General features: G+C 41.4%; 1 protein-coding gene across 7 annotated transcripts in view; it reads left to right on the forward strand.

The window, feature by feature from the left end:
- LOC309706981 (serine/threonine-protein kinase pim-2-like) overlaps positions 1–24,075 on the forward strand; it is a 32,208-nt gene that overhangs the window by 3,801 nt on the left and 4,332 nt on the right. For 5 of the 7 annotated variants that reach the window (XR_014276844.1, XR_014276845.1, XR_014276846.1 and 2 more), the window contains exons 1-6: positions 20,721–20,810; positions 20,904–20,977; positions 21,463–22,939; positions 23,330–23,566; positions 23,692–23,817; positions 23,941–24,035. Coding sequence is in view for 3 of the 7 variants with exons in the window: in XM_082534040.1 (XP_082390166.1) it covers positions 22,879–22,939; positions 23,330–23,566; positions 23,692–23,817; positions 23,941–24,035 (519 nt within the window). In the remaining 4 variants the exon portion in view is untranslated. Of the gene's footprint in view, positions 1–20,720; positions 20,811–20,903; positions 20,978–21,462; positions 22,940–23,329; positions 23,567–23,691; positions 23,818–23,940; positions 24,036–24,075 lie in introns of those variants that run through there. The other 2 variants (XM_082534042.1, XM_082534041.1) reach the window with 2 other exon arrangements.

Consider the following 24,075-nt stretch of genomic DNA (forward strand, 5'->3'; position numbering starts at 1 on the left):
CGGAGGAGATTAGGTATAAAGTCAGTATCTACAGTCATCTCTAAAAATATGGAGGGTCTGTGATGGTTTAAAGCTGTGGTGTTGGGGATCTTGTCAAAACTGATACGATTACCCAGAAAAGTACTGTCAGATATTAATCTATGTGAAAAGCATCTGTTTGACAACAGCTTCACTTTTCAGCATGACAACGACCCCAAAGACGCTGCCATTGAAGTAAAAACACACCTGGATAGAAAAAAACAATCAGACACTATCAATCGAGGTCTAAGAAGATAAGATAAGATAACCTTTATTAGTCCCACACGTGGGAAATTTGTTTTGTCACAGCAGAAAGTGGACAGTGCAAAAGTTATATAGCAAAAATTTGAATACAATACGAATAATATACTGTACACAACTGTACAGAATAGAATAGAATAAAATAAAATACTATATACAGTAGAATAAAATAGAATAAAATATACAATGGGATAAAAATAGAACACAAATTCTATATATAACTGAGTAAAAATACAACTTTGTCAGAAGAGAGTATTGCATTCTAAGAAGCTTGGAAAGAAAAGCATCTGGACCTCTTCAAGTTGCTTGAAGACGTTTCACCTCTCATCTGAGAAGCTTCTTTAGTTCTAAGGTCAAATGGTGGAGAGTCCCAGATTTAAGCCCTCTGGGAGTGTTCTCCCCCCAAGAGGGACAGTGGACCCCCTAATGATCCTCTACCTAAGCACACGAGTGTGAAAACGGCTATAGGTCACAATCAGTCAAAATTTTGGGTGAACTTATTGTGAAATCTAGCCCCACCCTATCATTTGATTTCCTGATATCAGACGGCCCAGATGCTTTTCTTTCCAAGCTTCTTAGATTAAGATGACTGAGAACCTTCACAGACACTATCAGTCATGGATTGGCTGATAGATCCCACACAGCTTTATTGAAGCTGTGTGGGATCATCTTAAATCATCAGAGAACAGAGCAAAAAGGCAGCCAACATCTAAAAACGAGCTTTGAATGTCCTTCTAGAAGCCTGGAGAACTAGTCCTGAAGACTACTTAAAGAAATGACAAGAAAGCTGCAAGAGAGTTCGGGCAGTTGAAGAGTAAAAGTAGCCACACCACATATTGAATTTCAAGCTCATTAGAATTATATAATCTCTGTTTTTGCCCAGTATATTGTATGTTTGTACAGGTTTCAATAAATCACTGTATCATGTATTTTCCATTTTCCTAGCAAAATACAAACAAGTAAGGAGTGACTCAAGAGTTTCGCACAGTACTGCATGTGCTTATTTTGGACTGCTTTAGCTATCATCAAATGTCATTAATAGTGAATGAAGACCCCCAAAAATGACAGCCCTTTATGTGGGTGCAATTTCCAGCACATCCTCAATCTATTAACTGCACATCATTAAAATATCCCCTCCTGCTATTTCAAGCCACGCAAGTCGCTCACGCTAACAACAATTAGGCCCCTGAAATTACTCATCATAACGCTGCAGCTCACTGGGCAACAAAAATAAATGTGGTTATGGATCAGCTTACCCCAGTGAAGCTAACATTTGCCAAGTGCTAATGATAGCAAGACAGTGTACATACCAACAGACCGCAGTCTGCCTTCATAATGACACACATAGAAAAGGAGGCTAAAGGAAGCGATACAGTCTGCCAACAAAGGATAACAAACTCACAAAGCTTGGGCAGGATCGCCACATGCAATTTCAGGAAACTAGGCTTTAGTACAACATGTGCTGGAAGATATTAGTATGATTTATGCACTTGTCTTCAAAACTATTTGTTGCTGCAAGTGAAGGGGTGAACAGTTGGACAGAATTTTAAGGACTCTAATAGCCCAAGGAAGTAAAAAGTCATTCTGCTGTGTTTCATACGTTCAGAGAAGTGTGAAGGTCAAAGTATCTCTCACACCCACGCATGAATGCACCTTCAATTTTTTTCGCCAGCAGATTGAAAATCACTTCATCTTCTGTCTCTTGCTCTCCACGTCAGCCACAAGTTATACGGAGCAACTGGAAAGAATTTTAAAACCGACCTTATTGCACAATAATGGCAGAGACACAAATGCCAACAATTAAGACTTAAATGAGCTTTGTTGACAGCTGATCTGCAAAGGTGCTAAACAAGAGTGTGACAGGATAATTTCTGGGAAATGGCAAGGAAAGATTGTGATAATGGATGCATTTGTATTTCCTTTCTTTATGAAGTGCAATATGTTTTGTGTATGTTTTGCAATATGTGTCCAATGTTCAGTGTTCGATAATGAGTATGCACCGCTGTGCTGCTGATACCCCGGCATTCTGTGGTTGCTCGTACATTAAATTTTGTGCTACCTTGTAATACACACTGTACATAGTGACACAGCTACCACAGTTCTGCTGAAGAGGTACTGCTAATGCAGAAGTGCTGATACCCCCGCTCTCATCAGATACAAAACAGGCTGGAAACTGAAAATGCACGAGAGAAATAGCCAGACCCAGAATGCACTGGGTCTGGCAGGGAGGAAGCAGATGGGTTGGCTGGCCTTACCGGATAGCAGGGGCCCAATAGTGGCACCGGTTGTTGTTTTTGATGAGCTATGCACATAAGAAACCAGAACATCTGGTCTGACCATGTGGCACCTCCATTTGTCCAACGCCCCTTGAAACAAGTCCTCACATTGATACACAAGCACACACACACACAAAGACACACACCTTCCACTGCCAGCTGCATGCAAGCAAATGTGAACTAAATCCAATGAATGATGCATGTTATTTACAGCAAGGTGGGGAGAAGCAGGGTTGCCGGTGGTGGCGGGTGGAGGGGTTTTTTGGGGTTGGGGGAGAGGAGGGTCTCCGCGTGCACGTCATCCTTTTCTGTGACTTTGATTAAAAATCACCCCACTCTTCCCCAAACAACTCATGAATATGCAGCAGGGTAATAAGCCCTTGCTCAAAGCAACTGATTTGTCAATTGTCTGCATTTCATCAAGATTGAGTAACACCTCAAGGGTGCTATAATCGAAAGCTGTAAAAAGAAGAGGGAGGAAAGAGCCTGCTCACCATTAGATTGCTGCGTTATCTTAATCATTAGGCACTTCGGGAGCTTAATTAACGACCTGACAAGAGCCGGGTAGAGGATTTGGAGTTGATTGGTTGTCGGAGGTGTTGAGCGAGTATACAGAATGCTAAGTCAGGGGAGGAATTCTAGGGAGAGAAAGGAGCGGCTGATTCGCTTTCAAAAACCAACTCAGCAGCAGCAGCAGCAGCCATTAGACGGTTTTAATTAAGCGTAATTAGAGATGCGATTACAATGATGGGTTTGATAACCAGTATTAAACCATTCATCCATAAATGTTATGCTAAAATAGATGAGGGGAAAAATGGGAGAGAAAGGAGGGGCGGAGTGGAGGAGGAGTAAGATGTAAGGAATAAATATGTGTGAAAAGAAAGAGTGTCTGTAAGAAAGAGAGGGAACGAGAGAAAGAGAGAAAGAGGGGCCTGTCTGGCAGGTTGCCACCAATTAGTTGGATGTGCTCAATTGCAGGAATTCTCTGGTGTCGTGACTCATGTTGACAGGTGTTCAGGGTGAATTATTTGTAGTGGGGAGGCAGGGTGTGCGCACTAAACACACACGCGCACACACACGTACCATCCCATGGCACTGCTCTGATATATATCTAGCATTTATTGCACTGGTCGGCAGGAGAAAATGAGATTGGACACTCTTTCCTCTTTCTCATTCCTCCTCCTCTTCTTCCCTCTGCTGACTGGCTGACTGGGTCATTTTTAAATGCCTTGTAAATTTGTCAGCCATATTAAGTGCCCATTAAAGGGCACCAAGCTGGAAGAAGAAGCAGAAAAGAGAGGCTCATATGGCAGTCCCTGACTGGCGCTGCTCCCACATCCATCCAGCTTAATGGTGCCCGCCCACTGTGGTACTGGGGAGTCATAACTGTGATGTATTGTGGCACAGACAGACACAAGCTGAAAGAGGCAGATTAGCTACTGCAGGCCAGAATGCTTTGAGGTAACCTGGCTCGGACTGGCCGCTTGGCATCTGTTGCAGCGTGCGTGATGTGGCGTGGTGATCTGTGATCCTCGTCAGATGACAACTAACACTTTGAAAAGTGTAAAAGTGAACGGATGCAACAAAAGGCAGAGGTGAAATGGGCAAAGCGTGAACCGGTGGTTACAGCATGTTCAGTCAGCTTTGGTTTCCGGGTTGATCGACACATCTCATTGAAACAGTGAGCAGTGTTGTGCAGCGGCCTTTGAAGTGTGTTTTCCCTTGTTTGGTGGGTGTGTCCCAAGTACTACATACTATATGCACAAACCTGCGCTAATAAAAGGGCAGTGTACACAGCGAGTTAGTTGCCATTGTAACATAAGCGGCTGTTCAATGTAACGCCACTTCTATTTAAAAAAACAAACAAAGGAAAACCAAAGATATTCTGCTACGCTTTGTTGGAAGTGAACACACCCCAGCACTGTGAAGAAGACGGGTGTGGCTTGAACAAAATGACTAAGAAGGAGTAAAATTATTTTTTCAATCCCCACCCCCAAAAATATCTAAAATGAAACAAAAACAAACAAACTTTACAATTCTGTTCAAAAAACACAGGAATCATAAAGCATTCTGGATTAGAGCAACTAGTCTGTTTTGTAAATCTTGGTCATAACCATGTGTCAATGACGTGTGATTGGCATGCTATTAGCCAATGAGCAGGCAGTTTCACAGTCAGTCCTTCTATTCTGGTCACATCCTTTAAACCAAGACGGTAGCAGTGAAAACGCTAATCTCACGGCTTCGAAACAAGATTTCAATGAACAACAAACCAGTGGATGACATCACGGTAGCTTTATCCATCTTTATTACTAGCTATAATAACAAAGTACTATATCTGGCATCCAAAGCTTCAGCAGTGCTCTCAGCTTTGATAGAAACAACTTTTTATATTGTGTTTTTTTCCACCGTCCTCTAACACTTTTCCATCTCAGATTTCCTCACTTTGCTTCATTACAAGCAAGGCCTCTTTGCATGTGCATGTCCTTTTAAATCCCCCACATTTCAGTGTGATTAAAATCTGACTGGGCCACTCCATTACCCTCCATTTCTTCTTTTTAGCCATTTCTTGGTGACATTGCTGGTGCGCTCTCTGCAAACAGAGGGGAATACAAATGGATATTTACCTATAATTCCTCATCATGTCAGCATTACTGTCCCTCGATATTCTGGTAATTAACAAAGAAGAAACGGGCCTTAATCAATTCAGGCAATTGCCGTCTTTGAACTCTGCACTGCGTGTTTTGTCAACCTAGCTGCAGTCAATAAATCTTTAGTCTTATCTAAAACGAAAAAGCCCGAGTCCATTTTCTGATGGACACGATAAAAAGCCACTCCGCTCAATCAATGAGTAAGCCCCGAAAAAAACAACTCCTGCATCGAAAGAATGCTTTAAAAAGAAATAATCATGATGTCATGTTCAATATAAACTCTGTGCACACACTGTTCAGTCTGGGTCATGTCGTGTATGATTCAGACTCTACACATGTGAGTAGACATGATTCACATGATCACTGTCATCAGATTTTCTCATCCAGTGTGCTCGAGTGGAGCAGGATTCACATCAATGCGCTTTGTGGCTTTGACCCCACAATCTCTGGAGCTCAAATCAGAGAACAGACGGTCCAGATTTCACTATGGAGGTTGATGGAGAAGCTCATTTTGTGTATACTCTCAGGTAACATTGGACTTAAAAATCCATATTTTATTTACTGGGCCCAGCTTCTCTGCTGCAAGCATTGTTGCCTTACTTCATCCTGTGTAGGTGAACTCTCTTTTATTTTTGAGCTATAATGAAGCCAAAACATTCCCACAAAGTCATCACCTTCAATTCTAGGAAACATTATTTTCTGGAATTTTGTGGCCAGACCATTAAAACAAATCTTACTAGCTGCAGTAAACAGTATCAGAGACAACAGAGCAGGGAAGAAAGATGCTGTGGATTCTAGTATAGAAGGCAGAATTTTTACATTTTGATCCCACTTCCAAAGCTTTCCTATCCAGTCTATACACATTTAGGCCTTCTAATTATGCATGTATTGTTTCGCATTCACTAATATAGTAAATTTCAGCATTTTTCTCTATACCTTTAACACCCACCCTTTTTCCTCATCCTCTCCTCCCTGCAGCTTCTTTAATGAAGTTGTATGGAGTAGAATTTTCCCTATGCTGAGACTGGATATGAAAGAGAGTCCTCAGAGTCATGGCGACACAGGGCTCTCTCCCTCCCACTAATGAGCTGAGCTTTCAATGCGCCTACTAATTAGTTCATCTATAACTCTAAGCACTCAATTACTCTCCACCAGCACCAGCACCACCACAGAGAGGCGAGAGAGGCGATAAGACTGACAAATGCCTTGGCAGTATGTTCAAGAGCTCACTCACACAAACACACCAAATCGCTTTGAGCTGTGAGGCCCAGGAGAAGTTTTTCTAAACTTCCCACGCTCAGACATGCTGTTCAGGCAAAGCACATTGATCTTCACTTTCACCCTCGTTCTCTAGTGTTTTTCCCCGTCTCTCTCTCCCTCCCACTTCCTTGATGCGTGGTTCACGGATTTACATAGATGTGCACACTGACAGATGTCCACGACGAGTGCAAGGCTTGTTAAAATACAAGTGCAGCAAGTAAGAAATGACCTCATATAAATGATATCTGTCGAGATTTATCCTGTACCCACCACTTTCCTGTATCGACTGCAAGCAGCCACCAGTCTTCACATGGACACCTACACCGCCAGGCTTCGACAAACCTTGTGGATAAAGCGTAAAATAAAACGTAGTCCTTCACACCCAACACTGAAGCACTTCTCTGCACTGACTTAGCTCAGACTTTTAAAGCTGTATTGATCAGGTTTTGGCCAGAAAACAGGAGAAAAGTATAAAACTAAGCTGCTACCACATATCACTGGATAAGCAGGTTGTTATGACTAATCTGTGAGCATATTATTGCCTCCCTTTACACATGCATAACGTGGCAGAAATTAGCCTCCTCCAAAGGGTGGCTGGCCTCTCCCTTACAGATAGGTTGAGAAGTTCAGCCATCCGGGAGGGGCTCAGAGTAGAGCCGTTGCTCCTCCACATCGAAAGGAGCCAGGTGGTTCAGACATCTGATAAGGATGCCTCCTGGGCGCCTCCTAGGCGATGTGTTCAGGGCATGTCCCGCCAGGAGGAGGCCCCGGGGCAGACCCAGGACACGCTGGAGAGATTGAATCTCTCGGCTGACCTGGGAACGCCTTGGTGTTCCACCAAACAAGCTGGAGGAGGTGGCCGGGTAGAGGGAGGTCTGGGCTTCTCTGCTTAGGCTGCCATGCCACTTATCTGGGGCCATGACCTGGCCCCAGATAAGTGGAAGAAGATGAGTGGATGGATAAAGAGAGTTTATTTAATTTTTTTCTACAGCCCTGCCGCTGTAAAAAAAAAAGAAGAAGTGCAGACTGCTTTTAATTTGGAGAACATATTCTCTGCTTTTAAAGTAATTTATTGATCTTCTACATCCTATTGTATTGTTTTTCTTTTGTTTCACATCTTGTCCTAGTTGTCACATAGTGGCGAACAGGTTTTTTCTACATCATAATAAAAAGTCAATTTTAGAACCAAAGCTTTATGAGGACGAATATTCTGCAAAAAATATATCTATAGACGATAACGTGATAAGTTTGTGTTCAAAAAATTCTGAATTTCATGTTGTTTTTTCACAACGCACTCGGTGTGTAAAGGCCTTAACTCTCATGTTTTTTTTTTAATTATAAAGTCATTATAGTAAACAAATCAACCATAACGAGTCATTACCTTTGACCTTTTCATTCTCCTAAAGAAGGAATTTCTTAGAGGACTGTCCTTACCTCACCCCTCTATTGATATCAAGCCTATAGTCAATGACCATTAATAGTCCAATGGGAACTTTTGTTGAAAACTTCCCTAAACCTATGCAAATATATAACAGGTGGAATGACCACCTCATTTGCACAGCCCAGTACCTTCCTCCTAATGCATGCACAGTCGTTTCAACAGCAAATACCCTCCACCCACAGACACACACACATCACGAACTCTGTACCGACATGCAAATCAGCGACATGGTCACCACTCTGTAAAATAATTACTAACCTACTCCACTGTATTCAAATATTACCTAAAAATGAAAGTACTTTATTCTTTATAAACAAAACTTTATTGTCTCAATACGAGATGTAGAAGCCCTCTCGTCCTCCTGACACCTGTTCTTTGCCAGCAAATATATAGCAACCAGTAATAAAAGATTAATCCAGGTGCGTGAAGGAAGCATCACAATCAAAATTCAAATTTGCTGATACAAATGTTATTATGCAAACAGATGCAAACATGTACACACATGCTTATCGCATCATAGGCAAATGTACAAGCCTCATCTTTCATTTTCTTTGTCTTCCGAGTCCCGTCCAACAAACAGGGTCTAAGTAAAGACATCACCCGGGGGCTCTGCAGCACCTCCATAAAAGAGGGCGCAGCTCAATTACCCCACCTGTCATGGACCAGAAACAGACTCAGCATGGCCACTGCTGTGGCTGGTTAGTTGAGAACTCAGTAACGCGGGTGTTAGTTAATACATACATAAACTAGTTTCACTGCATAGGAACACACTGCGTGTGCAACAGTAGTGGTAGTTAGTTGGACTTTATAGTGCGTTCACGGCTGAATCGTTTGATGCAGTCTAAAAAGTGTCAGCTGGTCGGGCTTGTTTGGACAAATGCCGGATACAGATGAACCCTAGAAAAGTTGCTCAAGCTATGAGCCAGCCACTTCATTAGGTACACCTCTGCAACTGCCTGTTCACTGAAACATCTTATCAGCTGATCACACAGCAGCATTTCAATGCATTTAGCCATGCAGACAGTCTGCTGAAGCTCAAACATCACCATCACAAGACAGGTAATTTAAGTGACTTTTAGTGTGGCATGGTTGTTTCTCCTGAGTGGAAAATCAGGATTTACACAAAATAATGGAAAAAAGAAAAAATAGTAGCAGTCATTTGAGGGAAATGTCTTGTTGACAATGGTCGGGATAGGAGCTAGCCCATACTAGGGCTGATAGGAAGGCAACAGGAACTCATATAACCACTCATCACAATCAAGATATTGCAGAAGAGCATCTCTGATTACATAACATGTTGAAACTTGAGGACTACAGAAGCCAGGTGCTAGTCCTATCACTTAAAAACAGGGAACTGAAGCTACAATATGCACAGACTCACCAAGTTAGACAAGAGAAGATTGGAAAAATCGTTGGCTGGTCAAGTGAGTCTCAATTTCTGCTGTGACATTCAAACAGTAGGGTCAAAATTTGCATAATCAAATGAAAGCATGGACCCATGCTGCCTTGTATCAAGCGTTCATGTTGCTGCTAGTGGTGTAATGGTGTGAGGTATATTTCCTTGGCACCCTTTTGGGCCCTTAGCACCAGCACCATTGCTTAAAACCCACAGCTTTTAAGCAAGTATTATTGCTGACCATGTTCATTCCTATTTGACCACTCTGTATCCATCTTCTGATGGCTGCTTTCAGCAGGATAATGCACCATGACATGGAATTCAAATAGTCTCAAACTGGTCTCTTGAACATGTATGTAAGATATCTGTTATCATGTGATAACACACCAAAGTCGCTTCCATGCCTGGGCTGTTGCAAGACTTTCAAGATTTTCCACAGGAGGTGAAAGTGAAAAGTTGATTCTTAACAAAGGTCTGCCCAATTGCTGTTTAATACTTTTATATTAACTAACAGGAGGGGCAGGGATAGCTCAGTAGGTAGAGTGGTGGCCCCATGATCGGAAGGTTGGGGGTTCGACTCCACTGAACGGTTACCCTGAGGTACCCCTGAGCAGGTCCCTACACACTGCTCCCCAGGCGCTGCATTGGTGGCTGCCCACTGCTTTACTGGGTGAATGGGTTAAATGCAGAGGAGCAATTTCCCTATGGGGACTAACACATACACATTATTATTATTAACACTTAATGCCTTGACAGCTACTGTTTGTTCAAAAGTGGACCAAAATGTATCAGTGGATAAGTGTGATTTCATGCTTAAGACTCCTAATTCATCTGTCACATGCAGTGCTTTGGAAATATTATCCAGAGGTTCCCGTGAAACTGAATTTGTTGTCATTTGAATCCAATACTCAATGATCTGAATATTTGTCCCCTTTTTTCCTCTTGTGTATTTCTTGGACCCGTGAGGCAGATATCATACCTTTCTGTCTTCAAATCATCCTGTTCTACCCACTTTAAACAAACAAAGTGCAAATGCATAAACAAATGAAAGCATGAAAGATTCACAGCCCATTTCAAGTAATTTGCCATGTTTGTTGTCATAGAACGAGACGCTGGTTTAGTTTATAAGACTGAATTGCTGCTCATGTGTTTCACTCTATTGTGGCTCGATAGCTGCTAATCTTTCCTGTTTGGACCACCTCTCCAGCAGTAAGTGAAAGAAAGAGAGAAATTGCAATGTTGAATTAACAGAACCTTTATTTCCTTTCTTATATTGCAGTAACAATGATGCACTACTTTTGGTTTTAAATTGAAGCTTATAAATATCTACATATCTATCCAAACAAAGGTTTGTAAGAATAATTTGATCACATTGTTAGCAAGCTGCTTTTCACTTATGTCATAAACTTTGCAAAACAAGGCAACTACATTACACAGTAGCAGTCACAGAGTAACGGTCTACTTCAGATTGCTATGTGTATAAGAAAGTCTACTATTTAAAAAACCTCAGTCGAATTAGGGAGCTCAGCTCATGCTTCGACTTAGGGCTGTTCCATATAACGATATATATGGGATAACGATATAAAAAGGTCTATCGTTTCATTTTACGCTATCGTTTGTTTTGTCGTGTCGCAAAATAAACTGTTTACGACAATATGTTTTTGATGGTCACTGTAGTGGCTATATTCATTTCTTAAAGTTCTCTCTTTCTCTTATATTTAATATAACCACACTTTTTTTATGCGTTGTTGTTAGCAACAACGACAGTAAGCCCATCGCGTGTCTGCTTGTTTATCTTCCACATACACCTTTCACAATAAAGCTCAAGATCCTGTTGAGACTTTTCAAAATAAACTTAATCACGTAAAAGAGTATGCAGAGTGCCAGAGAGCCGCCAGGTGCTAAAAAATAAACCTTAGACTCAAACGTTAGAACAGGCTTTTCCCCGCAGCACGCCGTGTAATAAATACTCACAAAGGAAACAACTTATGTCTAAAAATGTATAGTTTCATGCTTCGGTTAAAACACTCGACTCCAGCTACACGACGCCCAGCTGGAAACACTTTATGCAAGTCGAGCTGCCTGCGATTCTCAGAATGTACATAAAATGTAAAATTTTTGTGATTTATATCGTTATCGGGATGATAGATGTCTTATATCGGGATATGAGATTTTGGTCATATCGCACAGCCCTACTTTGACTTGAGCTTCCAAGGAGCAATCCTATTACTTTCCAGTCAGCTATAGTATCTTAAACTTTCAAAGAAACTGTTCTCTGCATACAGTATGTCAATTCTTATTCATTTCAGGTCAGTGCAGACTTCAACAATGCAGCAATGTTAGGATTAGTTTTCATATAATAAAAATTAAACATAATTTTTACCACATTCTATCACTAATAGTTGTCTGACACAGTGATATTTTTGGCCACTGTAATTACAGAATAAAAATGGGATGCCAGCACCTCTGCTCACCAAACCAAACTACAGAGTAATACTGCAAAGGATAATCCTTTTGGTGTGACCTGCTGTGAAGTTAGGAGTGTGGACCATGAAGCTATTAAACTTAGAGGTCTGTCATCTATAATAGTGTGCAGTGCATTGCATTGCAAGTTATGTTTATGATCTAAAGGCTACAAACTGCACTGTTGTTTCCTTTGACTCTAACTATAGACAGAATAAAGTGTGTGTGCTGTGTGCACATGGGATCAGTATTACAGTGAGAGTGTGATTGTTCTTGTGCGTGTAAGTGTGCATGCACATGCACTCAACGCACACACACACTACATGGTGTAATGGGCTACGGGGGTGGTGTTCGTAGTCTTAAGCAGAATGGATGCAAAATCCACATTACACAACACATTCCCATTCCAGAATAGAGATCCATCAAGCCCTTGCACTAAGCATCTGTACATAAACCTCAATTATGCTAATGCTAATCCCTGGGACATTGACGTAAGTAGGCAAGAAGGCTAACAGCTAAAGACTTTGATGTGTTGTGCCATTTGGCTGGGCCTCCTCAAAGACTAGCATTGGACCCCAAACTCAACCAGAGCTTAAGGAGGAAAAACCAGCCCGGCCTTGTCTGTTCCTCTGCTGATTACAAGGGCTTAGGGGGCTTCTTTTATTTACCTCTTTGGTATGGACCCAATCATGGGTGTCAGTTCTCTCCACTGCTGCTTGGCAGTCCTCCTGCATTCATTTCTTGGTCTTACTCACCCCTGTACTGTGCCAGACTTCTGCTTTCTTTTGTTTTGTTTTTCATTTTCATCTTGTGGTTGCTTGCCATGTGACACGTTATGTTGCATTTGTAGGGGAAAGAAAATACACAATGGTGTGCACTGTACCATTTTTGACATTTTATTGCTAGGGATTAATAATTTGATAGAATATAAAATCAGCTATTGGAGTGTTAATCCCCATTCATGCTGGGATCAGAAAAAAAATCCATCCTACCTGTCTTGGGCTTTAATCAAAGAGAGAGAAATGATGAACAAAAATGGGAACCGGCTCCCACCCATCTAAAAAAAAGCATCCTTGGCTTTGGTATTGTCTTCTCGTTGCCTATTTGCATAATGGGACTTGTGTGATTACAAGTTGCTTTTTGGAAATTGAGCACGTAGCTCTAATCTCCTCCCTTATAAAAAAGAAATGGGAGATCAGACATTGCCTGGCAAACAGAAACATTGTTAGTAGTGATTTAGTTCCATTAACAGCAAGTGTTTTTTGAAGTACTGCCCTCTTTCTTACTCTTATGTTCTAATTTCTTTGAGCTTTCAGGGAAAACCCAGCCACAAGAGAAGGATTAAAGCTTATTTTCAGTGAATGAGTCAACACATGAAAATGGGAGGAAAAAACACTGCAGACAGTTTGTGTAACAAAAGAGATTATGAACATTTAAGAGGGATTTGGGGAAATAATTGCGGCTTGTTCTAATTTTAGGGGTAAGGACTGTAAAATGGTGGCAAAACCTTTTAGGTTTGGATTGAGAGAAGCAAAAGCAAAGGCCAAGCACTCAGGTTTTATGTGTATAATCTCAAACAAGTGATATGTTGAAATAGCATCAACCGGTTCTACTTGTTATATTCAGTCTGAGTGCCCATTTGTATAGTAACAAGCAACTTGAAACGTACTTTGGCAATAGCCAGCATTAACATACAATGCATCCTTCTGTAGATGGATTTGATAGTTATGACTGGTAAATATGGTGAGTTATAGCCCCTTGAATACTTGCTAATGCTGAGAATATGAAGCCGGCATATTGCTCACAACAAACATGTTCATATAAAACCAGGATCTTTCTGTATACAGAAATTTGGTCTTTCCTTAAGAGGTTTTGGCCTTCCCCCAAATCTCCTGGGGACAGACTCACTGCCAATGATACGTATTAGGTAGATCAAACCTACGAGGTTGGAACCCCCCCCACTCGGAACTTCCTTCGAACTGGATTAACTCTTCGTGTTCATAGATTCAACAGGGTGATGGAAACACACCTCAGAGATTTTGGTTAGAGTAAGTACCAGCTAAAGCATTAACTGCTAAATATTAGATTTTTTATTGTTAGTATTCGATTTAATGAAAGAAAAGTTATTCCTATTTACTATGTACAATAGGATTCCCCTTTTTCAGAAGGAATTCTTTCATTTCTTTAACAGTATGAGCTCAGTGAGCCCTTCTCATAGGTTTCTTTGGTATACTACAACAGCATTTCTTTGTAATCTTGAAAAAAAAACTGTATAATGTTAAGACTCTCAAGGATTAATGATGTAGTTAATCTCCTTTACACTGAAAGTAACAACTTGGAGGTGTATTTAAAAAAAAAAAAGTTTATTAGACAAAATCTTCACTGGTCTGGCCGACTTAAGATGAAATTGAGCTGTATGTGGCCCATGATGATAAATGATTTTAGCACCACTCCTCCACACTGTCCACGCATTGAGTTGACAGAGTCAAATCACATATTGCACTAAGGAACAAAGGTATACCTACTCACCATACATCAAACATTCTTCTTCAATTTCTTCATCGCATTTGCCGATTTCTGATTTCACTGCAGGTGTAAACTTTGCATGTGACAAATAAAGGTTAGACTGATTGATCGATGTCTGATGTGAAAAGCAAAGACATTACTTTCTGGCAATTTTTTGAGATCGTGAGAAAATTCATCTAAGAATCCACCCATGTGACTGTTTTTCATAATCTCCAAGCACAAGCTTTGAAGCGCTAAAACAAGTAAATCACAACCAGAGGAAAACGGCCCTACACAGGCAAAGGTGTACAACTTAACAAAACCAGAGGGTGGTAATACAAGTACTCGCTGGCGAGAATCTAAATAGCACTCTAGGTATTACACACATAGTATTGCACATTTTGACATTTAGAATATTGGCGGCTTTCCTGTGCAGCCGAATGAAAATAAGGCTTTGCTGGTCTTTTTTCACTTTTGTGTTAATGTTGAGAGTACGGCTCCAGTATTAATTCCTTGGTCTTGTCTGTGTTGAGGATGAGGTCATTCTCCTCTCCATATTCAAGAACGTTGTCTACCAGGGTCCTGTACCTGGACTCGTCCCCCCGCCTCCTTGATGAGCCCCAGGATGGTGGTGTCGTCAGCGTATTTGATGACCATTGAGTTGTCCTGGGTGGAGACACAGTCATAGGTGTACGGGGTGAAGAGTTTGGGGCTGAGGCAGCAGCCCTGTGGAGCTCCTGTGCTGAAGGGGGGCTCAGCAGACACCCGTCCTCCCATTCTCACCACATGTCAGGAAGTCCAGAATCCAGTTGCTGATGGGAGTCAGTATGCTGAGGTCTGTCAGCTTCTTGATCATCTTGCCCGGGCGGATGGTGTCGAAAGCAGAGCTGTAGTCCAGAGTTTTGAAGGCCTAGCTGGTGCATAAACTGATATCTTCAACCTGTCACTATCCCAGGCAGTAGTCCCCCACCATCATACCAGTCCTCAAAAGACTGGACACATCCGCCCTGAATGACTTCGGGCCAGTGGCACTCACACCAGTCGTCATGAAGTGTCTAGAAAAAATGGTTCTCACACACATCAACCACATGGGTCTGGACACTATAGACCAGTTTGCATAACGCACTAACTAATCAATGGATGATGCATCAGCAATAGTCCTGCACCACACTCTGCAACACCTTGACAAACAAACACCTGGACAAACTTCCTGGTCATGTATGACTTTGTGTCAGGGTCTGCGGAGGCAGACCGTGCGGAAACGTGTGTGGTGGACCCAGGTGCGAACACAGGCGAGGATGCAGGAGTGGATTTAAACAAAAGCGAGCCGTTTATTATGGCTGATGAAAAGGAACAAAACAGAGTGAAGGCAGCATAAGAGTAACCGTTCAAACGAAAACCTAAACTGGAAATAAACTAAGGAAAAGCTATGGCTTGGAATACGGAACACAGAGGTGGTAACACAGACGACGCGACACAGACTGTATGAAACACAGAGACTAAATACACATGAGGGATGATCAGGGGAAGTGGATGCACACGGGGAACACAGGTGACACTGATAATCATAACAAGACACGGCAGGAGTGAACGTAACACTGATGGGAGATGGGCAAAGTAAAACAGGAAGTACACAGAGGTTCAAACAGGAGGGGAGAGAGCACGGGGAGAACGCAGACATAACGGGCTGGGGAAAACATAGAATAAAACACAAAGAGAGACGAGGGCTCATAAATACACAGAGGGGCACACAGGGGGTGAGAGTCACGAAGGGAAAACACATAAGGAACAACGTAACAGATCAACCCAGGAAGCATGGCCTAAATAAAGAACAAAATACAAAAATACATGAAAACTAAGAATACTGGGCCCACATGGCCCAGGACCATGACACTTTGTGACTGACAGTCTTTGATATTTAAGTGAAGGCTACACTGAACTTTTGTTGGCAGATGCTTTATTTGCTAAAACCAAGTTCAGTTTTACTCAGGACTCTCATCAGTGAACGTCACTGAATTTCATTGACATTTCATGGTGTCTACATGGCTGTAAGTCTGTGTTGATGCCTTTCAACAGTTGACACAATTAGAGATGGACCGATCCGATATTACGTATCGGTATCGGTCCGATACTGACCTAAATTACTGGATCGGATATCGGAGAAAAATAAAAAATGTAATCCGATCCATTAAATATCACGAAAGCACCTCACAAAACTTGCAATACGCCGTAACTCACCTCAGAACGTTAGCACGTCGGAGCAGTATGCATCACGTGATAGAGCGGCTGTGGCATGGGGACCTGTCGGTGGTCTGGATAGCATTTGGAGCTTCGCTAGCAACCTGGCATTTCATCGCCGACAAAGCTATCCCCGAGAGAAGTAAAGCAAGTGTGTAAGTCCATCTCTGAATGTTTGTAAAGCATTCCTGCGTTAAGCTTAACAAACGATATATGGAGCGACTGCCTCTTCTTGCTGCTACTTCAATCATGAAACTGCTTAACGATCAGCTGATCGGCTTTTCTGTCGTGAGTCCGTGTCTCTAGTTTGTTTTTGGCCCACTTTGCACCAGAAAGAGGAAACCATCGGCTGAACAACAGAAGCACGTTTAAGCTTGATCAGCTGTTGTTAGAATGTATTTAATATTACTTTCTACTCGAGGATCTTTTTCTACGTAGCTGACGCTGGTAACTGTGCAGGGGCGGATCTAGCAAAGTTTAGCCAGGGGGGCCGATAGGGCATTAACAGGGAAAAGGGGGCACAAAGACATACTTTTCTTTCTTATTCTCATTTAAAATGTCGAGCTTTTAATAAATAATTATCTGACACCCAAAGTTTTAATTTGATGCAAAATGAATAGAAGTCCATTACTGTATATAGTAACTATTAAGTCTAATATATATACCCTAGTAAGCTATAGTACTTTTTCCTTTGGGAAGGTACCATCTGTGCAGTCTGCAATTTTGTTGAAGAAAGATGTTGAATCTATTTAATATTTCTTGAAAAATAATTGATTTCTGTGCATTTTTTTTCACACTGCATCAAATTAAGGTTGATTACGTCGATTAAGCATCATGAGGTGGAGCGTGAGGGGTGGTTCCCTATTTTTTATTTATTTATTTTTGTTGTTGCTGGGAGTTGGAACCCTATTAGTTAGGTTGCTTAATATTTATGCTAAGTACTCTTTAAAATACCAGAATAGGGAGGATGGTGTAGGTTTAAGTTTATTAGATTGATCAGTATTGCTGAACTATGAAACATTTTTTTTGCATACAGGTATAACAGAATAGCTTTAGTGTAGTTGTTGTTTTAAACTTGAGTATGAACTTATACAAAATGCAGCAAGATATTTAAAAAACAGTTTTGTTGATTAAAAAACACTATATCGGATTCATATCGGTATCGGCAGATATCCAAATTTATGATATCGGTATCGGTATCGGACATAAAAAAGTGGTATCGTGCCATCTCTAGACACAATCACGATTTCTTCAAAACCCTCCATCAGCCCATATTACTTATTACGAGGGGGGTGGGGGTATTTAATATATTTGGTCTAATTCAACACACAACAGGTAGGTAAATCAATAGGCACTTTGTCAAGGGCCTAATCCCCCCTATGTAACGACAAGCCACTAAATCCTAAGCACCAGCTCAGGCTTGAGAAACAGTGCTGACAGCTTTAGTGAACTGGCTAAATTCCATAATTTGTCTCCATGTCTCTGCTGCTCTTGTTTTTAAACGCTGTCTTTTCTTGAAAATGCAGAGACTTTCTGTCCAGACTGTTTTCAATTCAGACAACTTCAGGATGGACGAGCAATATTAGTGAAAGATGATGGTGACCTCCTTTTTTAGAAAATGTACTGTGAATACTGTACGCACGCACGCAGGCTGATGGATGAGGAGACTGAGGTGGATCTAATGAAAGAAGACATTTGTGCTTGGGTCTTTCAGAGGCGCTGTCACATCTCTCTTCACCAGCAGCAGTTTGTGTACCACCTGACTGACTGAGTAATTGCTGATTGACAGTTTGTCTGTGTCTGAGTCTCCATCTAATTGGTTGGCTGGCTTATGTTCAGCTTCCCGATGCGTTGGCAAACAATTATCCTCGACAACAGAATCACATTTGTCTAATTAATTAGATGTGTTTGCTACAAGAGCAGGTAGTTAGCGGTGACAAGAAAAGCGAGTTTAAGGCCGAGGCTGCTAGTCAGATAAATAGAGCTGTAATTGTTCTCAGTGTGAGAAAAGGAGAGGTGAAACTTGTGATGTTCACATGCAGTAAAGTGACTGTGTTCTTTTTTGGGTTTATATATATATATTTTTTAGCTCTTTAGCAGTTCTTTTGAAGACAGACATGAGGGAAACAGAACAATTGCTTAAAGCGTCTGGTCTGTCAAATCCTTAGTATGGGAAGAAAGAAAATACCTTTAGCGAGACAGCGGAACTCAGTCATTCAGCCGCTGTTGGCTCAGTGAAGCAGTGAATCAATGCAGTCAGACAGGCGGACAAGGCAAGGAGCAGGTACCTCTGTTGTCAGCGGCACTCTCCTGACACTTATCTGCCTGGACAACCACTTTCAAACTCCTTCTCAAACACTCCTCCTTTCCCGCTCCCGTGATCAGCTTCTCAGATGTCCACCTATCACAGCTATTTTCTTTAAACGTGTCTTCAAGCTACACAAATCTCACACATCTGTCTCATCTCTTCCTCGCCTTTCTCTCAAATCTCTCATAACCATCTCTTTACGCTTTGCTTTGTATCACTTCAACCAGCCGTGGCGGGAGGAAAACGGTGAGGAAGATTGTGTGCGTTTGTGTGCACATGTGCACGTCTGTGTGTATGTGTGTGTCAAGAGGGCCTTGTATAGCGGTCCCAGCAGCAACAAGCTGTCATTAGAGTGGGCAGGAAAGAACCCTTGTGGCTTGGTTCCATCAAATTGTAATCCCCAGCACATTATTACCATAGCAGGGTCACCTCTCCACTACTGCTCTAGGGCAGGAGCAGGTGGAGCGCACAACACACACACACACACACACACACACACACACACACACACACACACACACACACACACACACACGCACACACACATACACACCTTTCATTTGGTACCATTTCCACTGTTTTGCTAGTGTTTTTCTTGACAGTCCTTATATTACCTGGCCAGCCCCCCATAATGAATCCATCTGAGAAGGCCAGGCCGAGCTAGCCATCATGCATAATTCATTATTTACCCCCAATCCCCCCCGCACCTCCAAACAGACTCTCTTCTCCATGTTCCTCATTCCTGTCATCCACTGCCTCTCGTGGGGCTTCTGCTTCTGTATTGCCCAGCCCGATGGACTTCGAAGATTGCATATGTCTATAGTTGAATGTGTGTGTGAGAAGTGTTTCTCTCTCTACACCATTAAAGTATAGGACTCTGTCTGTGTGTGTGTGTGTGTGTGTGTGTGTGTGTGTGTGTGTGTGTGTGTGTGTGTGTGTGTGTGTGTGTGTGTACAAAGAAGAAATGCATTCACCCAACTTATGGACATCTATTCTAATTTGGGCATCAACTACAAAGAGAGCCTCCTGTGACTCCACAACTCATAGTACATGCAAATGATTTTAGGTAGAGCTCCCAGAGCGGATCTTCACTCTTCATTTTAGCTGTAAACTATACAGTTTACAAAACAGGGCATAAAAGAATGTTTGCATTGCTGTGATGTAAGATTAGAGGTTGAATTTGAAACCAAGAAGCCACAACTATAAAGTAAACATCTTAGCCCACTAAGGGTTTGAAACAATGGTTTATTACTGCTAATGATCCACTAATGATTTCATACTTGATTTGTGGCCTTCAAAAGCCCAACAAACAAAAACAAACACAATTACAGTACTGTGAAAAAGTCTCGAGTTCTCCGGGCTTTGCCTTTTGGCTGTTTTTTCACTCATTTCAAATACAGCAACTGAAGATTTGAGTGTTTTTTGTTCCTTAAGCTACTTAACAATGACCCACGAATCATTCTAGCATAAGAAATCCACCAAAGTCAAGGAACCAGTATTGTGTCTACACAAAACACACAACTTGGAAAAGAACCAATCTGCAAACAAATGCCAAAAAATAACAGTTTGACAAGCCTCAAGTCTGTAGGAATTTTGCACCAGCAAAGTGATTCCCAATTAGCTCAAAACTTGGAATATATCTGCGATCTGTGCAGTGAGTCCTTAAAAAATTTGAGGAAATTTGACAAGTGGAGGACAAGAAGTTGCAGGCCTAAAAACTGTCTAGAGCAGATGAACGGTATCTGAAAGTCACGTTCTTAATATTTCACGTCACTGCAGGCCTTCAAACAATGAGATTTGAGCCTAAACAGTGAAAGGCAGTCGTGTTTTAATCAGTAGAGGATGTCGCATAAAAAGAGATGAAAGAGCAAACCATGTACCGTAGTTTTGATTTATTTATTTTTAGCACAACACCAGAACAACCCCACGTGCCCATAATTTGCGGTACTTCAGAAAAAAAGGAGTGAACATAAAAGGGAGTAAAATGTTGTGTCAGGTAATTTCAAATGCAGCATTTCTATCACCTCAACAAACACTAACTGTGTCACAGTGTGTTGCTAGCTAAAGCTCCACTTGCTGTATTTCACAGGAAGAGAAAGAATGAGAGCTAACTTCACTCAGAGATATAGAAAGAAAGAGAAAGAAACCAGGCTGTATTTAAAGGTAAGGACTGCTTAGTGATATTTGATAAAATGTAATTGTATTTTAACGGGGACATAAAGTGCTTGTCTTACTCCCTTCATCTAGCTCGAAATTACTTGCCAAGTGGTAAGGACCGTTCATGGTCACACGGTGAGAACATTGGTGTTGACTATGAAGAGATAGGGTCAGACAGGGGAGGGGCCAGTCAGATTTATCAACTCAACCTCCTTAAAGCATGGAGAGAGGCTGAAACCAGTCTCTGGTGAGCCCGGTTAAGGAAAGAGATGAGTTGGTGCCTGAGATGCCAAATTCCAACGTCCTCATTCCCGCCATTGAGATAACACTCTCACACAGGCCCAGTAGGCAGATGTTGCTACATTGCAGATGTGTTATACCCCATGCCCAGCCGAATGACTCTCAAAAAGAAAATTTTGCAGAAAATCAATGTGATCGCTTGGATCACTGGAATTATCATCTGGATATCTCTTGTCCTTCTTTCATTTCAGACGTCTTGAAAACAAGTTTTAACAAAGTCCTGGAGAAGTGCCCAAAGCTGGAGGACCTCCTGCTTTACCCCTGGCTCAGATAAACTCCTCTCTGACACAAACACACACATGCATACTGAATTCACATCTTGCCATACAAATGTGATACAGTAACCAACTTTCTTTCTTTCAGAAAAAAAGAAAATTGGGAGATTCAAAATTTTCCTCACCGTAATGTTTGCATCAGTCTATCAGATGAATCCCCTCCAAGTCCAATATTTACATCAGTTACAGTGATAATGCTTGGTGTCTACTTTCAGCCACCGCAGTATGCCAGGAATGAATCTCATTGAAATTGTAGTTGCATTTGCTATTTAATTTAATTGTCATGGATGATACACAGACAACCCAACAGCAAACAGAGGAAAACAATGGGCTTAAATACACAGAGGGATAAATGAGGGAATAAGACACAGGATGAGAGCACAGCTGCGAGAAATCACAAACAACAAGACCATGGGGAAGGAAAACTGAAAACACTAACATAGTCTAAGGAGCTTAGAAAGAAAACGTCTGGTCTTCTTTAAGTTGCTTGAAGACGTTCAAGCAAAGTTTAAGTTCTTTCTCATCTTCAAGCAACTTCAAGTCCAGACGCTTTCTTTCCAAACTCCTTAGACTACGATGACCTAGATGACTGAAAACCTTCACAGACATGAAAAAACTAACATAGCACACATGACTATCAAAGTAAAACAGCAAACAAGAGACTTTTACAAAGACACAGAGTTGACACAGAGACATGACTGACTGGGGAGAAATTGGGGAACATGGAAACAAGAGTGACTAGACATGACAAGTGGGACACAGGGGCAAGGCAAAGTAACAGAAACCTAAAGCCTAAGAATATGACACAAGAAGAAAACAATAAAGAGAACCAAAAACATACATAAGAATAATCAATGAATATAAATGAACAAACACAAAACACTGGGTCACAGACTCAGTACCATGACAGTTAAATGTACATAATAAATACTTTAAATCAGATGACAATGTAGCTGACACTGTGTTTATTAGTGTGTGGTCAACCACAAATCTTCATACTGTCATCCATACATGAGGTCTTTATACAAATGATGAAAGAAAATGAAAGAAACTGTTTAATTGATATGAAATGATTGAATCATATGAAATATTATGGCTTTGTCTGCCAGTGTTTTTCTGTAAACTACTTTGAACTGCTGGCAGTCAGTGAAGTCACTGAAAGGCAAGATTCTATGTTGTGTTGCCGTAGTTTCCAGTTTACTTATAAAGCTCACTTACAGAATTCAGTTAGAAAAGTCAAGCATTTGAAAGGTGCACATTTGAAGGAATATTAAGTCAGTATTAACTCATTACGGTTTACATTTTCGATTTTAAAGGGTCTCCGAAATTACAATGAAAGAGGAAACAAGAAAAATGACCACTCCAGGCGATAAGAAAGATTCAGGAGATCAAGGTAAGTAAAATAATAAAATAAAATCCTGGTAAAATACAAATCCTAGAACTGTTGACACTGTGTGAATCATTTTTACAGCAATTGAATCATATGTTTGATTGAAAATAGCTTTAATACAAGATGTCTAATCAAAGAAAGGTTACCGGTCTTTTGGTAAAATAAGGTAATAAGTTTATTCTTGGACTCAACAGTAAAAACAGACCAACAAGTGTCATCAAGATCTAAGACTTAGTGAACCTAGTATCAATTCGCACTGGTCAGTTTTTTTTTATCCCAAGAATAAACTTGTGATAATTTAAGCAAAAGCAATTTCAAATTCTTTGCCATCAAACTACTTCCAGTCCTGATGTCGGGGACTCTTTTTCACCACTGTGTTGTTGTCGTTTATAGATTGTAAGAGCAGGACTGCTAAAAGAAAGGCCAGTCCTGAAAAGAAGACCCCAATAAAAAGGAGGAGGGTCGCTGACCAGGCTGGTCCTTCCACCAGCTCAGATGTGGTCAAAGGAGTGAAACGCAAGGTTGTGCAAGATGAAGAGGGCACAACAAAGAAAGCAAAGAGGGCTAAACTGCTTGATCATATGAGCGGTGACAAGGAGCAAGCTTCCTCCTCGTTGGACTCTGGTAAAGGTAGGCTAATTAGTTGAATAAGGGGGTAGATTAAGTGTGGTTGCTAGGTTTAAGATATTGGTGTTTAGTGTTTGTGTCTATCATCCAGTGAGCTGATGTGCTTTTGGTGTTTTCCACATCTCCAGACTTGAACAACAAACAGGTGTGCGCAAAAAATGGCAAAAGAAAGGCCACGGGAGACAACAGAGAGTCACCCAAGAAAAAAAGAAGGAATGTGGACCAGGGCAAAAAATCAGTGGCAGACCAAAAACGTAAGTAGCAAGCAGCTTGGGTTTTATATTCAGGGGAAGGGCAAAAGGAACATTTAGGCTACAGAGGAGAGTAATTTGTGTCACAGCTGTAATAAAACAAGATTTGCTGTTTTGTCTGTTCAGGTGAATTCCAAGCCAGATATGTGGAGGAGCACCAGCTCGGAGAAGGAGGCTGCGGAGCAGTGTTTGCGGGCTACCGGATAGAAGATCGTTTTCCAGTAAGTGTTCAGATGATGGTAGTAAGACAGGCAGTAACGC

The sequence above is a fragment of the Aulonocara stuartgranti genome (assembly GCF_965226115.1).
Source record: "Aulonocara stuartgranti genome assembly, chromosome: 1".
NCBI classification, from domain to species: Eukaryota; Metazoa; Chordata; class Actinopteri; order Cichliformes; family Cichlidae; genus Aulonocara; species Aulonocara stuartgranti.